At 40.8% G+C, this 17,745-nt stretch overlaps 1 protein-coding gene across 1 annotated transcript in view; it reads right to left on the bottom strand.

The window, feature by feature from the left end:
- Positions 1 to 2,185: 2,185 nt before the first annotated feature.
- sspo (SCO-spondin) overlaps positions 2,186 to 17,745 on the bottom strand; it is a 97,124-nt gene continuing 81,564 nt past the window's right edge. Inside the window, 3 exon segments of the mRNA XM_008294493.1 lie at positions 2,186 to 2,347; positions 7,128 to 7,258; positions 7,923 to 7,983. Coding sequence (XP_008292715.1) covers positions 2,186 to 2,347; positions 7,128 to 7,258; positions 7,923 to 7,983 — 354 coding nt within the window.

The raw sequence follows: 17,745 nt of genomic DNA on the forward strand, positions 1-17,745 counted from the left end.
CAGGACACCCTCAGAGGTCCTGTGTCCCTGCACTGACAGGCAAGACCAGTCGTGACAGCACAATGATGCCTAAATAATACTGGGTGGCAGGTGGGGTTTGTTGTCATGGCTGATCGGTGTTAATACAACTGCTGACCATTAAGTTCAACACAACCACAATTTCTCCATAATAAGAAGCCACATAACCTGCACACTAAAGATAATGCCTGTAATGTGTACATATATCCCACAGGCTACTTCTGATACTTGATACTTGAAAAGATTAGGGAATAGCAAAAAACACACACAAAAAACCCCACCTGAAATCAGATTTGTCACTAATCTTTACTTTATTTACTGTTTGAATAACTAATAAACCAGCAGCTCCAACATGCTGATGGCACCGGACACTGCTCTCACCTGTAGGTTCTTGGCCTCATCCAGACACAAGGAGCATAATTCTCATTTTGGGGTATAACTGTATAATATAAAGCCCTGTATCACTGTCCACAAAAGCTCAAATGTTTATTGTCATTTCTTTGCAAGGAAAGAAAAGCTCAGAGCTAGCATGCTGTCACTCCAGGACGATCCACAAAGTGTCAGGTCAGGTGAGGAAGGTGACTGGGACGAATCTGATGTAAAACCTGACTGAGCAGGTTCATGTTTTAAAAAATATTGTAATACACACCTCTTACTAGTAAGTAATGTACTTAACATTATTGATAGATTAAACCCCATTAAATAACCACACTGAAGACCCAACAGGTTCCACTGAGGGTTGTGACAAACCGAACAGCAAATGTAACAACAATTTCCCTGAGGTTTGCACCAAAGGGATCAATAAAGTTCTATTCTATTCTATTCTAACACCACATACAGAGCTGCCTCCTCTTGTGCCGCCTGCGCTCCACTTTAACACGTTTCTGCACTGATGATACTTTACCAGCAGCACAGCGACATGACCAAATGGAATAAAGGTTCCTTAAACCAGTAAGGTATTTTAAAAAACAATAAAAACTTCTACATGACTAAACTTATCAAACTATAAACAACATTAGGTTCCATGGATAGAAGACACAGTTTGTCTCTTTGTCCCCATCACCAGGCCAGAATAAGATTGAAAAAATAACTTCACTTCTTAACATCTGCCTTGTAACAACTGGTCTTTGACACTGATGGTGTTTTAAAAAAAATCCCATCTGCAACTCTGCAAAATGTTACGCAGCAGAAAAGAAGCACAGCAAATGCTACATCCATTTTAGTCATAGTACTACATGGCAGCCAACCTTCAAAAATAGCTCTGGTTGTGTTTTTATAGCAGATATGGCCTGGTTCTGGTATAGGTTCTGCTCAGGTGGAAGACACTAAACTGCTGCTGTGACATCAGTGATGGGAATGTGACCCAAATATGCAAAAAGCTTAAAAGTTTGCACTGAAAAGTGTGTTTTAGTTCATCAAAGCTGGAGTCAGAGCAGGAACTTGTCCAGACCAAACCTCATGGCGATGCCCATTCAAACTGCTGAGAATGATCAAGGTCTGTTGACACTGTAACAACACAACTGTAAATAACCCTTATTAAAATGTTATCGAATAAAAAAATAACTATTCAAACTTGTTTAGGATTTGACAAACGATAGGTAAACTGTGTGAGTAAGACTGAGTGCCTTTAATGTGGTTCATCAGAGATTTCAGACGGTTTGATTGCACAGCTAAATCTTTAAAGTGGTTCCTCAGCTTTAAATTAGTCACAGTGCCATGCCAGCCAATCGGTTATGTGATCAGCTCTCAAGCAGTCATGTGAGTGCAGTTCATGGTTTTTAAAATTTAATCATGTTGCTAAGTCAGCTGGATGAGAATTGAAAGGATCATGTTTTCTGGCTTGCACGATGTTAGGCAATATTAGTTGAGCCACATTTGAAGAGCAGGTCTAAAGCTGCTAAAAGATGTTTTCTTTTCCGTGTAACTCTGTGTCTTCCTTTCCACTTCACAATCGGTAAGAAACTCTATTTGCAAGAAGATGCAGTACATCTACAACTTGTATTTATTTTTTGTGAAACTCCCTGACATTCCTTGTTTGGAATGCGGTCTGTGTTTGGTAGGAGCCAGTAGGGTGTCGTCACGTGTCTGTGTGGATGTTTTTTTTTTTACATATATTTAAATACTGGGTTACTCTCATGCCGACATGAGGGATGGACATGCAAATCCACTATTCCTCACCCTGACAGCTGGTGCACTCGCAGCTGTGTATGACCGGTAGGACAACCGGCTCGCTTTCTCCGCTCTCACACTGCAGGCTGAGGAAACGGACCGGGTTGTCCGGGTCCAAACGGTAACTGCAGCACTCACACACTGACTGGAGGTAGGGCTCCTGGATGGAGGGAGGAAGGAGAAGAAAGAAGAGGATCAGTAAAAGGAGAGGAGAGGAAGTGAAAGGAGAGCCAGAGAGATAAGGTGGAAGGAAGACAATTAGAAGATTGGAGTATGATGAGGACAAAGTGATATTTGAGGAGGGGATGGTTATGAGAGAATATCTGGAGATGGAGGAAAAAAGAGGAAAGCAGAGAATGGGGAGATAGTGGTGAAAGAGGAGGGAAAGATAGATAGAATGAGGGTGAAGAAGTCAGAACAGAGAGTTCAAAGAAGATGAAAGGCTAAGTCAGATACAGCAGGAGAGGCAGGTGGTGAAATGAGAACCTCTTAATATGATATCAAACAAGATTAGAACGCATGAACGACAGTAAGATGATGACAAAAGGACCTGAAAAAAAAAACACATCTGCAACACATCAGCACACAATACCATTAACTTCCTGCAGCGTAGTTAAAAACATCAAATCACGTTAGACACTAGATTAAAGCTCCCGTATAAATATGTTCCATATTCAGGACTAATCAGTGAGTGAAGTGAGAGAGTGAATTCATAAGTGATGTGAAAGCGGTCGCTCACACTGAAACCACTGATAGCTCTCGCCATACAGCAGAATGCAGTCAGCTAATTGTTTTCATTGTTCAGCACACTTTACTCTGATAAATTCTCATTCAATACAGAAGTCATTGCTGGCCTGTAACCAGACGGCAGGCATATACAGGTGATTAGCTAATAAACACAGTCAAACTAAAAAGTCAGATTTTTTCATGTGTTGGTTGAGAGCAAAACATGAAGCTGACAGGGGAGTGACTGCAGGGCTTCTATAAATCAGGTGGACACAAATGAACTCTACAAACATACACGAAATGTAAAACTACTGAAAATCTAAAATGGCAATAAAATCAATATTAGCCAAGTTAAAGCTGGGTTAACAGATTTTTTGGCCACTTGGGGGCAGTGGAAGAAACTGTAAACTCTAACGGCTCTTTAGGACGCCAATAGCACCGCTGCTCTCTAAAGCAAATTGTTTCCACTGCTGCTTGACGGTTTGGTGCTGCGCTGCTCGACATGGTTGCACACACAGTCGTCAAAGGTCGGATGTGGAGAACTTTGACTGCTTTGCTCTGTGATGAATTCCTGAGCAGCTGACAGAAACAAGACATCCAGTGAGGAAAGAAGACAAAAAACCTGAGGAGCGTCTGAAATCCTTCAATTATGAGACAAGTTTTATTTTTTAATGAGACCTTGGGAGGAAAGCCTAATCTTGGAAACAGGTTTCCATCCAAGTAGGGATGTCAAATGTGTTTTTTAAATCTCTTTATACACAGTCAGTCGTTTTAACAGTAAGGTTGATGATGTAGTCCATATTTTATTAACTCAGTAATGTAGACCAGTGCATGTCTGAAAGGACTCTAACATGTTATCAAAGTTTCAGCACACACAGGACAACTTTAACATTTATTTGAAGTCAGGTCCTGCGATGGACTGGCGACCTGTCCAGGGTGTCCTCTGCCTTTGCCCTAAGTCAGCTGGGATAGACTCCAGCCCCCCCGTGACCCTAGTGAGGATTAAGCGGTGTATAGATAATGGATGGATGGATTGAAGTCAGTTTCTTCTCTTCTGTTATAAATGTACCTGTACTTTCATTTTATGTCTATGTCAACTCCAGAGGGTTACGTTTATATCTTTAGCTGATCATTTTTCCACTATGGCGCGTCCTTAACTTTGCCTGTCTGCCATTTCGTCTTGGGCAGGTAGCCTACAGGGGGTTCATCAGTGCCTTTCCAGGCTTGGCTGAATGATGCTAAAATGCCTTGTTAGTCAGGGAACTGCAGAGTCACATGATAAATATCCTGGGGTTTATCTCTTTGAGCAACACCTTCACATTAGTAAGACTAACTCTATATTAAGCTAGATAAATTTAAAAGTGTTGCTTCCTTGCAAATACGCCATGCATCCACACCAGGCGTTTCAGCTGGTTTCTACAAATACCTCTGGCCTCATTAAAATACCAGACAGCTAGTTCTCCTACTGGGCATCTGCAGAAGACACACAAACCACCAACAGAAAACCACTGAAGAACTATCCTATTTCTATTTTCAAAGGGGCTTCTGATGATTTGAATGCACTGTTTAATACAAACTACAATTTCAACAAGAGAAAACGATGCCTTCATCACACAAATATCATCTCATTCCTCTATTTTGAGTTTCTTCATCTTCTCCGCTCTCTTGCCTGTGACCCGGAAATTGATTACAGTGTGCAGTTTTTAGGGATGTCTCAGTTCCTAAAAGGCATCTCGAGGAGGGAGGAAGCTGCTATGAGTGAGGATGCACTGGTGCATCTTAACTGTATCCATTGCAGAACTTTTTTCCAAACAAGTCTACAGGAGGCCTGACACACTGCTGACATATACAAACCATGTCAGGAGCAGAACTGACACATGTGTCTCATTAATACATAGATCACTGAATCCTAATATATGTCACACTCTATCTTAATCTTCTGTGTCTCATGCCTCTTTCACAATGCATGGCGTGTGCGTTAAATTAAAAATAAAAATGTATGACATCTGTACATTCTCATTTCATTAAGCCACATTGTGAATTCAATTATGAGTAAATATATACTTTAGGTTGTCATGAACACTGTTTGCTCATCTGACAGGGATCATAAAACACACCAGCAGGCTGTAACCAGAACCCCAACCCTAATTAACGTCACTTTAGAATGACGCCTCCAAGACAAAGATGTCTCATTTTGTTAAATGCCTGTTGCCTCAACTCCTCTCTGCTCGTGTCTTTTACTTGCCTCCTCCTCTCACATCTCTGGTGGGCGGGACTAAGAGGACAGGTGCGAAGAAAAGAATCAAGGATGTATCAACTGACAAATGAGAAGAGCTCTTGTTATTATGTTTCTTCTTCTTACTCCTTGTGGTTGAAAAAAAAGAAAGAAAACGAAATGATGTTCTACTGCCATCATCTATTTTGTCAGCCATATGAGAAGCAGTGTTTGTGCAAAGCACCATTTCCCCTGTACACACAATCTATGGCAAGCCAGCATTCTCCCTTCACACATTCCAGAGTTGACTTGCACAAGCTTAGTGCTTTCGGGGAAAGACAATTGCCATTCTAGTTTTGATGGAAGACCAGAGAGTAAATGAATTTAGCCATCTAAGTGTGTACACGTTTTAATCCTGTATTCTTAAATATACAAAAATACTGATTAGTGCAGCTTTGAGCTTCGCTAAAAACTAGTAATACAATACAAAAACATTGCAGACTACATAATTGCTGTGATTTTCCACGACAACAATGAAGAATATCAATAACAACAATAATAATATTAATGCAATTCATGTATAGACCAGAATATAAACTGAATCAGTAAAATGGGTTTAGATGGCAAAAGCATCCTTTGTTATCCTGTGTTTTGCATGACAGAAGGTTTTGGAAGTTGTGCTCAGGTGGCCAATTAAAGCAGACAAAGACTTATGGAGGAGCGAGGTCGTGCAGAAGTACAGTGAATGATAGCAAAGACTGATACATAATAGGAGAGGGGGATAAGAGGAGGGAAGAAGGAAGTGCAGGACAGAAAAATTCCAAAATGACTGCAGCTCCTCTGAAGAAGAGCAGCTATTAGCGCTTCACACACTTTGAGAAGTCTAGTGCGTGTCTGCATGCACATAATACTTTAGCTGGTGGTTGGGAAATAGCATTTGATTCTTGTGATGAATATCTGCTTCTTTCAGTCCTGGTGATCAATAAAAAAGGGAACTTCTCAGTGCTGCCTAGTCACCAGTTACCATCCCTGGTTGCCACAGTAACAGGAGGTAATGACACATTTGGCTGAGCTGATGTTTATTTTTACTAATCTCCCAGCATGACTGACTCTATTTTTGCAGTGGAGATGTATGGATGCCAAGGAAGAACAAAGTCACCATGGTGATGAGGTGATGAGCTCGCTGTCTTACAAGGATGAAAAAGACCACACATGAACGCAGGAAAGAAAGAGAGAGAAAAAAGAAAGAGACACAATTATAGAATCACTAATAAGCCTTTTGCACAAGACTTCCATCCAGAACATCTGTATTTAGATCACTGCTTTGTTTACCCGCCTTCATGTCATCTGTATGAACTCTATATTTAGCGGGAAACGCAGATGACAGAAGTTAAATGATCAAATCAATTTGCCATATTCACAGGCATTTATCTGCAAATGTCTTGATGGCCTCTGTTGTTCTAAGAAGAAGGGAGATTACAGCAGGTGTCACTAACTGCACCGAGCCAAGAGTTTAACTTCATTTTGTTTTGTGACGCCAGGCCAGGCTTCTGGAGCAAATCACACGAGCCATTTGGCTGCACAGTCACAGCTCAAGCATTAATCCTGAATATGTTCTTGTATATTGTGACGTCGATTCTTAATACTAATTTGTAGCTTTGTAATATTTTGAAGGAACAAAACTGTTTAACTATTTTTTAGTCACTTTGCATTTACATGCTGGACCTTCTCAATTTAATTAATATTACATAAATTGTAGGGTCTGACATTACAGTGTGTGATTAAAGACAATTAACTCCACGGCCCTGATTGGCAGCAATTTGTAATGACAGCCAGCAGCTTTTGAATCAGTTGTGTTCCATTTCAGTCAACTGGCTACCTGTATCGATGCCACTGTGACCTCAGTCATGCCTTATAGTAAAGTCAACACTCGTCAATATTGCCTTAATGTGTTCAGAGAGTAATATCCAACGTGTGTGTTCATGTCTCATCTCCATACCTCCAAGATGACATCGGTCCTGGACAGACATCGTCCCCTGCAGAAGCTGACCTCCACGTTGTCAAGCCAACAGTCTCCCTTGGTGATGTTGCGAACCTGCACATGGCGATGACACTCTGGCACGAGCTCACCTGAAAGAAACACAAAGAGGAAGATGAAGTAGCAAAAGGGGCAACATGAGATGGGAGTTGGCAAAAGAGAAAACACAAAGCAAGGACACTTAAATGTAAGAAACTAGAAGCAAACATGTTTGGTATTTGCATGAAAAAGAAGGAGAAAAACGGAGGAGGCGACAGATCCAAAGAGTTCCTTGCAGAGAGCACAGTGACATTGCCGTGCCCCTCACAGCATGTGACATTTCCTCCGCTGGGAGACAGATTAAAGACCCAATGTAGGTTAAGTAATGTAATCTCTCACTAATTGGGGACTGCAGCACTTAGTTTTTAGCCTCCTATAAAGAGAACTATAGAAAAGTCAGATCCATTTAAATGGTTTGGAGACAATGACATGGAACCAAAGTGACTTAGTATGTTTACTGAGAATCATGTGGTGTGGTAGTGTTTCATTTATTTTGTCTTACTGAAAAGCATTAGTCAAGACATTTGAGCATCGACAAAGAGTTCAGAGATGAGTATGAATAATGTGATGGGCCAGGAAATAAGGTGATAAAGGAAACAACAGACACAGGTTAATAAATGTATGTGTTTTGCCCTTCAAACAAACCTGTGACATCTTAATACAGTCCCTCAGTTGATGTGTTAAGTGTTTTTTCCGGATTTTGTATGTTGTACCAACCTGGAAACTGCTTTCTACAGACTGGACAGCAGCTGCCTGGTTCCTCTACCTTGACCTCCCCCTGAGAAAAAGACGACATGATTGGTCTAACTTATATTCTTGAATTCGGTCTCATTAAACACAGAGCGGTACATAATAACAAATAACAATAACACCACCTCTGGTCAGTTTATTATACAGCTACATCCTTCATGCGGCATTTTAGTTAACATGTGACAGTGAACACATTAAGCATTAACACTGATCAGCCCTCAGAACCACTGACGGGTGAAGTGAAAAACAGTGATTATCTTGTTACAGTGGCACCTGTCAGCAGGGAAGATATAATAGGCTGCAAGTGAACAGTCAGTTCTTGAGGTTGATGTGTTGGAAGGCAAAAAAAAAAAAAAGAGAAGAAAAGGCAGCATGAGGATCTAAGTGACACTGACAAGGGACAAACTGTGATTACTAGATGAGTGACTCAGAGCATCTCCAAAACAGCAGGTATTGTGGTGTGTGAAGTGGTTAGCACCTTCAAAAAGCGGCTCAAGATAGGACAACTGTTGAACCGGCAACAAGAACAAGGTCATGGCTGGCCTGTGTGGTCTGATACCACAAAATGGGTTGCTGCTGAAAACCCTAATGCCGCTATAACAGAAAGGTGTCAAAACACAGAGCATCACAGGTTGCCGCATATGGAGCTGTGTTGCTGCAGACTGGTCAGAGTGCTCATGTTGACCCCTGCCCAACGCTGACATGTAAGGGTCTCAAATGAACCATGGAGCAATGGTATAAGGTGGCCTGGTCTGATAAATCATGTTTTCTTTCCCGTCATGTGGACGGCTGGCAGCGTGTGCATTGTTTGCCTGGTTGAGAGATGGCAGAAGGATACTTTCTGGGAACAAAGCAAGCCAGTAGAGACAATGTAATGCTCTGAGCAATGGTCTGCTGGGAAATCTTGGGTACTGCATTCATGTGTATGATACTTTGATAAATATCTAAGCGTTGTTACAGACCCCATACGCATTGCTCAGGAATGTTTCGAGGAGCATGACAAAGACTCTCAGGTGTTGACTTGGTCTCCAAATTCCCCAGGTCTCTGAGCAGGCATCTCTAGCATGTGCTGGAAAAAACAATTCATAAAGGACCCACCTCACAGCTTACAGGACTGAAAGGACGCTGGGGTCATACACAATATCAGGTAGGTGGTTTCAATGTTATGGCTAATTGGTGCAAAGTACATTATGGCTGGTCCAGGTGAACCATAAATTAAAAAAAAAACAAAAAACAACATTGTGGGCAATACAAAAAAAACAACAACAAAAAAACACCCAATAGTAACTGAACAAATGTCATCCACTAGCAACGGCTGTTAAATGTGGTTGAAAGTTCCTGAAAAACCTAAATCCTAAGGCTGAGGTCAAACAATTTCAGAGTCAACTGCAAATATATATGACACAGTATCATTTTCGTTTTTAATTGGATTATCCCAGTCGTCACCACTCAGAGCTCCCCTGGTTTCCATTCAAGCCAGTTTAAGATTGATTTAGACCTGGGACACCATGGACCAAGTGAATAGATGAGAAGAGAGAACAGTGAGGTATAACTACATTTATCCAAAGTTCTTTTTACAAAACAAAGGATTACGTGAACAGGTATGAGAGAAGGATGGAGGGAGAGAAACAGAATAACTGACAAGCAGTGAGGGAGACAGAGAGAGCTGGCAAAGGAAGGGAAAAGCAACTAAAATAAAAAGAAAAAATGAAACGTAAAGATCAAAAATAGTGCATGAGAGGGATGATGATTTAAGGACACACAGGACATAGACAGGGGGAGTCGGGCTGCTGAGGAAGAGAGATCCAGAACAGTCCACAGAAACTTAGGGTGTCCTGATGTCCCTGTCTGAGAATAGCTGCTGTTAGCATGCAGAGTCACACACAGACACACAGTCTGACAGCAGGCTTCAGCACACCTACCATCCTCAGCTTAGCCCTGAAACGTCACCCATCTATTCCACTGCTCTATCGCGCACACACACACACACACACACACACACACACACACACACACACACAAACACTAACACACGTATATTGCTCCCAAGTGTTCACCCTGAGGACTTCTCCTCCCACTCTGCACTGCCGCCAGCCTTCCCTCAGGGATGGAGCAGCCCACTCACTTAAAGGGTGGGAGGTCATAAAGAGGGCCATTAACTCTTACGTGTCTATGTAAGTGTAATGCAGGAGGGGACGGAAATGGTGTGAAATGTGAATTCCCAGTTATTTCAAAGAAAAGGGCACTTGGTATTAAAATAAAAAGTAGTCAAATTTATGTCATCTTTAGGCTGCAGCATCTAAATCAGAAGCTCTATTAAAGGGTCTGGCATAGAGCAAAGAAATAAGAGTCAGTTCTTGAGAGGAAAACATTCTGATAGCTTTTATCACCAGCATATGATAACAGAGCCTTTAATGCATCACCTTGAAAAGGGGCTCCCTGCTGAGCAGTGAAGGGAAGCTAAGAGATTTGAGTTTCAAACAAGCACTGCTCTTAACTGTAAACTGACTCATAAATAGCAGAGTACACCGACAGTAACCAATTCTCAGCCTGTCAGCAGAGGGAACACAGTGCATTAAATGACCTTTTCATATTGGCCAGGATAAGGAGTGCTTTCACTAAGGCATAACTTAGTGCAGTCAGGGGAAGAGAAGGATTTGAGAATGCAAGCAGAAACAGTTACACAAGTCTGAGCCCCTCCAGACACCGAGTGCACCGCCATCCAGACCTGTGTACACCACAGGTGAAACACTGGATAGACCGTCTGCTTTGTGGAGCTTGCTGTGCAATCAACCTCTCCTTTAAAGTTCTGGATGTCAGCAGAATTTATTTTTACTCTGGCCTTTACAGAGCACTGGTGTGCTAAAGATATAAATTCAGCTTACTGTGTCAAGGATCAGACAGTTGACTTTTCCACTGTGACTTTTCTGGACCGTGGTGAGTAGGATTTTCTATAAATTAAATCTATGTGTAAATTCAAGGGTCTGTTTATTCATGCAGTCCTTGAGAGAGGGGAAACGTAAGGTACCAAAAATACACAAACATATTCAGATTCTATTCAGCTTTGCATCTGATAGACAGCAGGGGTATGACCTGAGAGAGGTACTGTGTAAGGGCACATTTCATTAGAGCAAATGTTAAAATTCAGTTTGAATCTGGCATCCCACTGAGCCTGTAATTTTATTTTTCGAAATGAAATGAATGCTAATTAAATTCATTTCATTTCTAAACATCCTTTTACAATCCTTATGTTCGCTGAGTGCAACTTCATTCCAGTCTAGGTCGAAGTCTACCACCAGTGTCCTAGATTGACATGGAGATCCATCCAAATATTGTACAAACATTCAGATCCCCTTCAGGTGATCCCTACTTTTCCTCCATCACCAGGTGAACTTTTTCATTTGTCCGATGTTTCGCTTAATGATCAAACACCTGCAAAGCTAGTGACACCTTGATTGGTTGTACTGTAGCCAATCAACAAATATCAGCATGCGCTCATTCTTACCTTATGAGGATGAACATAGTAAACACTACACTTGTTAAACATTAGCATTGGTTTTCATTTCACATGAAAACAACTCAGTGACCAAGACCAAAAAAGGCAGACTAGCTTATGTGGGGAGTATGACTGTGTATGTATATGCTAAGAATGTAGATTGTAGATGGTAGAACAATAAAATGATATGATAAATTGTATAATATACAGTTTACAGCAGTATTACACTCCCGTGCAATATCATTTACAAGACAAATAATTCAAATCCAATCACTTCTCACTGGTATAATTATTTCTAAACTGAAAAGCAGATTATTTGGTCTTATGAACTATTAAAAATGGAAGAATTTAGAAAGACTATTTTGAAAATAAAGACCCCAAAGCAGAAAATCAAAGTAACAAAACTGAACAAACTTGTGAAAACAACACCGAAACATATCTGTGATCAGAACTTTCTCAGTTTTGGACCAAGAGGTTGCATCTATCTGTAAGTCTGCATCGTGGCGCCGCATAGAAAAGAACTGGAAAAATCTATTTGTGAGACTTTACAAAAATAGAAAAGGATACGGAAGATCAGTGACCAACTAAAATTCAGTGAAAACACAGTTGCAGCAGTAATTGGGACGTGTAGAAGGAGACATAGCTCCACTAATCAGAGCTGCAGTGATGTCCCCCTAAAATGACGGTATGGACTATGTGCTAATATCACAATCCAACACTAAAAAACCAACGGGCAGCGGCTTTCGACTTGGAACAGGGGTTATAAGGGGAAAATCAGAGTTGCTGGGACATCTCACACAAGATTTATACTGACAACCTTGATGAATATGCATTCAATACAAATACTCTTGTCTACTGTTCGCCACAAACAAGATTAAACTTTGCAAAAGAACAAGAAAAGAAGCCTGATGAATGCTGGAAGCACATTCTTTAGTCAGTTGTTTAGTCCAGCATGTTTGGCACGAACCCGACCAGGACCACCACAGTGAATGCATAGACCCAACAGTAGGGCATGGAGGTGGGAGTATGAGGATACAGGGATGCATGAGTTCAGAAGGTGCTGGGGAGATGACAACTGTAGATGCACCACGAATGCCTGTGAATAAACCAAAATACTCGCTGACAAGATGACTCTCAGTCTGCAGAAGCTTGGCAGAAAAGGATTATTCCATTTCAAAGCGTACTGCCAAAATCACACGAGGTTTTCTAAAGAAGAGAAAAAAGGAAAACTCTGACCTAGCCAAGTATGTCGCCTGACTAGAATCCAATAGACTTCAAGTGGGATATCTTACATAGATAGGCAGAGCAACACAAACTCTACAGCAAAGAACAGCTGAAAAATAGTCTATGAAGAATGGAAGAACAACACTGGTGTCCTTCATGCTGAGGAGGATTGATTAGGCTATCAAAAATAAAAAGATGGACACACAAAGTATTAAAAAAATAAAGTAATGAAGGTATACTGACTGTTGTTGCACTGCGTTCCTACAGTGGAGCCTGTATTTTAAATACACTCAATCTGAACTGTTTTCATTTTACATGGAGTAAATACCCCACCGTTCAGTTAGAAGCAATGTAACTGCTGTACCGTTGTACAATGTTGAATCATTTGATATTTAAGTGGTTTTGCACAGAGGTGTATTTACCTCTGTTGTACAGCATACAAGTACTGTATGTATATGAGCTCACCAAGAAAAAAAAAAAATCCAAAGGAAAAACTGATGTATTTTCCTGAGGTTGGATGTATCACAGTGAATTTTCTGTATCGACCCGAACACAATGAAAATAAACGCAATTTCATCTGAGGAAAAAAAGCAACCTAAACCTCTGTATACTGTAGACAGTACAATTTTACATTTGCAGCCAAGGAACAAGGTCAGAAGAAGGAAAAAACAGAGAGAAGCAGCGTTGCAAAAGAAGTTCCGAGAAAATAAGTTTCAGCGCGAAAAAAATATGATGACAGCCTCAGTGGGAAGCTACAAACAATATTTATTTTAACACTGTCATGCCAGAATGAGATGGAACCTGTATTTATGCTGTACCAGAAGTTCCACCTGTCTGAAGGACTATAAAAATGAATTTATATTTTATGTGGGTTTCCTTATCTGTCTCCAGTTGTACAGAGTGCATGCATAATTGACTGTCTCCTGCTGGATGACCAGACGTTAACTCATGTGCATGACAGAGCATTGTCTGAGACAGCGGCAGTCATTTTTTTTTCTGCCAAGTGCCCATCACCAGCTATGACAATACAATAACTACACCATGTGCCAAATATTGCTGCAAAAAGTTACCTGAGAATATATCATAGGCAGCACGATATATATATATATATATTTGATAATGTTACTAAAACTGACTAAAAACTGCAACTGTAACACCAAGAGTGCATCCTTAACATATGTTGTACCGTTCATTTTGCACAACAGGTTCCAGCTTCAACAAATAGCGTCTCGGTCGCATTAGGATGAAACTCAATTATGCTTAACAAGAAAATAAGGAGTCAATGTTTAACAGGAGGGAGAAGGGCATGGTAAAGGAAAAAAAGTGCAGGCTTGTGGGAGGATTGGACAGTCAGGTATTGATCTTCTTTAGCCAGCGACTTGCAGAGAACATCCCACACATCCTTGAGGGAGCCAAGCATTTTCTCTCTCGCTCAGAGTAATTGAGATGTTTGTAGCCACCAGGGACTCTATGGGAACCGTACCACCAGGGTAGCAGTGGTGGCTGAATGGAGTGTTTTTGTTGGAGATACTAATCATGCCTCCGTACGTGAACTTACATTTAAGGTAGCCTTTGTTGGGATACATTGGGAGCACAGACACCTGCAGAAGAGCTAATAACTGGAACTATATGCAGCTATTAGCCACACACATCTCTCTGAGACATTTGTGATGTTTGGATTTTGGACTGTGCTTTGTGCAGGTGTCATCATGCGTTTGAGTGTTGGATTTCACTTGTTTAGGTCCAATAGTGTCGCCCATGTCAGGTCTGACAGTACAGTATAGATACCACTGTCATTGCTGCTGTTACCATTGCTATACACAGCTGTTATTCCAATTCAGTGGATTCCAACCTTGCAGTCAGGATGACCCCAATGGGTCACAAGATTTACGAATTTAAGGGCGAAACCTACTCTTACTACTCAGGTTTTTATCCAAACGAATAATATGTTATGAAAAAATCACCCTTTGGTTTGCTTTGAACAACTCATAGACATTAAAAGTGTAATTAAATATAAAATGAGTTGGACACAACAGTCCTTCGTGTTAAGGGTTTCACAGCAAATCAGATTTGGGATCCACTGGTTGCTTTCCCTTAAAACTAAGCATTAGTGGTTTGAAAGATGCCTGGTGCAAGGACAGATCAAACTCACACACACAGGTACTATTTGTTTGTAGGAAAATCCTCTAGCAAATGATTGCATCTGCCTTGCAGATGAGGCACAGACAGCCGAGGCAAAGACAGTCAAAAAAATTCATACATAGTCAAGATTATTCAGCACCTCTTAAGTTCACATGCAGACCTGAAGACAGGATAGTCTTCACTGACGTAGTAGTGTAACTTGGTATACTGACGCTAGACAGGTATCAAAACACCCTTCTGCTAGAAATGATGAGTATCAATACTTAGAGAAAAACTGTATTTTAATACAAGTCATATATCCTATGAGTTGCTTCGATTTGTGACAGTGGAGCAGTGTGTGTGTGCATAGCTCAGCTTCCACTCCCTACAGGCATAATAGGTTATCCAACTGCTTGTTTCTTCTCTCATAAGCACACGGCAGCTTTCATGAGGGCAAAATGAAAGTCATGGCTGCAAATACAAGTGCTTTTGCCAACTGTCCACAGATTGTCCACAAAGTAGACGCATAAAATGAAACGTAGCATTATCTTGCTTACATGACGACAGACGTGCCAACATGTTGATTCAGGATTTAAACAGCAACAGGTTAGTAAAAGGGATACATAATATATTTACAACATAATTATATCAAGCCCATCTAAGTTTTGTTAAAACAATTTGTATCATTCGTTTGATGAGGAAATTATGGGCAATAATTGCTGTTTAATTTGGCCTTAACTTTTTAGCTAACTTACCCATGTGGCAAACATCTCTGTATGTTATCACAGCATTCTTACTAGTAACTTTAACTCACACTATTGCAAGCTGCTATAAGACAAGTTATTCACAAGTACGCTGTATAATGATCACACAAATTCCTGCAGAAAGAGTCAAAGTGAGTGACTAAAATGTGCATTTTATGACAGCTGCACTCAACCTCACAAGGATTTATCCTTTCATATGCAGCAGTGGGACATGTGAAGATGGAGAGACGTGAATGTGTAAAGAGCTCATCCTAATGAAGAGTTCTTCTAGTTCTGGTTGGATATGATAATGTATGAACACACTGTAGAACACTAATTCACTCCTGTTTTATTATGGCTTCAGTTCACATCTTTTACTGCTCCGCACTGGTATTATGAAAGTATTCAAATAAAAATGTAACATTCCATGTTCTCCTGATGTTGTAGGTTTTAGCTTAGGGATCATTTCAGTATCAGCATCAAGACATTTAGGCAGATACGTATTATACTGTAGTCACAATTTTGGTATCGTATTGCCACCCGTACACAGATGTTCAGCTTCCTTAGCTGAGCTCAAAATGAACAACCATGACAGTGCAAGTTGACTGTAGAGGTCCGTCTTAACAACCGTTTTCTAAGGAAGACTGGTATCCAGTACCATGCACCACACCACTGCCAAGAAATGCAAATCAACATGAACACCAACACCTTTCTGTGGGGAACTTTCATGTTCTACTTACACCTGTTCTTAATATTTGTGAATGTTTTAAAAAGTCTGTATAAGTGCATGACGACTGCTTAGTGGGATCGCATTTTCATGTTATGGTGATATATATCTAGAGTACATGTATATATTTCCGTATTCAGGTCTCTCTTGTAAAAGAGACCTTCATCTCGGAGAAATGAACCTAATAAATAACTAAAGCTGTGTTCGCACCGGACTAGTATTACCTGGTGATCTTACATGTTCTAGAAATTATCCCCTCTTTTCTCTGTTTCATCTGTTGCCTTTGCACAGGTTATTCAACAGTGGACATCATGTGCAGATGTGATGTTACCAGGCTGCCACATAATACCTCTGTTGAAAGACAGCAAAATATTCTGTGCTGCATCCTGCAATGCATGTCACCCTTCAAGATTTAGTTCTTTTGATGGATTTGACCTTACTGTGAATTTGTCTCCATGCTGTGTGGCAACATATGCTCCCTGAATCTGCACCCAAATGTTGTCCAAACTTTAATTTAGAAATGCCAATGTAGCATCCATTATTTATCCATCCATCCATTATCTATACACCGCTTAATCCTCACTAGCGTCGCGGGGGGGCTGGAGCCTATCCCAGCTGACTTAGGGTGAAGGCAGGAGACACCCTGGACAGGTCGCCAGTCTATTGCAGGGCCACACTTAGAGACAGACAACCAAGCAGGCTCATATTCACACCTATGGACAATTCAGAATCACCAGTTAACCTCAACATGTTTTTGGACTTGTGGGTGGAAGCCAGAGAACCTGGAGAGAACCCACGCTGCACATGGAGAAAGATACCGGGTGTCCTAACCAGGACGCGAACCGGCGACCTTCTTGCTGCGAGGCAACAGTGCTACCAACTGCGCCACATTGTATTATTCATCCAAAAGAAATGCTAATTCACCCAGGACTACCATTACCACAGGATTGGTGTTATATGCAGACATGGCAGATTTACATGGGAGCAAGATAAAAAAGGAGCTCTGTAATTAACCTGCATAAAATACTTGAGGTCCCTAGGTATTACACTCTCATGCCAATAGGGTTTAAACATAACAAAATAACAAACTTAAGGCTGACCAAAATGATAATTTCATGAAATGACAGGAATTTTCCTGCTGGCACCTGAGCTATTTGCAGTGCCTACTCAGATACATATTCCTCCAATGTGTCATGGTGTATTAGGCTATTAGGAGCAATGACGCGAGCAAGGTAATATATTCAATATTGCTGACCCAGTCTAATAAAATACCTCGACTTTTCTGGTATTCAGGATGAGCAAAAAAAACACAAGTGCCCATTCCCTTACTAAATTTAGAAACTGTGATATTCCATTAAGATGACAATGTCACGACATTACTATTGCAATATATAATGACATTCCCGTGCTGCAAGAGTTCATCCTCACCAACCACATCCTGAGTGTGGTTGATAAAGTGTTTGAAAGCATACGGTGTTG

The sequence above is a fragment of the Stegastes partitus genome, unplaced genomic scaffold (genome assembly GCF_000690725.1).
Source record: "Stegastes partitus isolate 25-593 unplaced genomic scaffold, Stegastes_partitus-1.0.2 Scaffold967, whole genome shotgun sequence".
NCBI classification, from domain to species: domain Eukaryota; kingdom Metazoa; phylum Chordata; class Actinopteri; family Pomacentridae; genus Stegastes; species Stegastes partitus.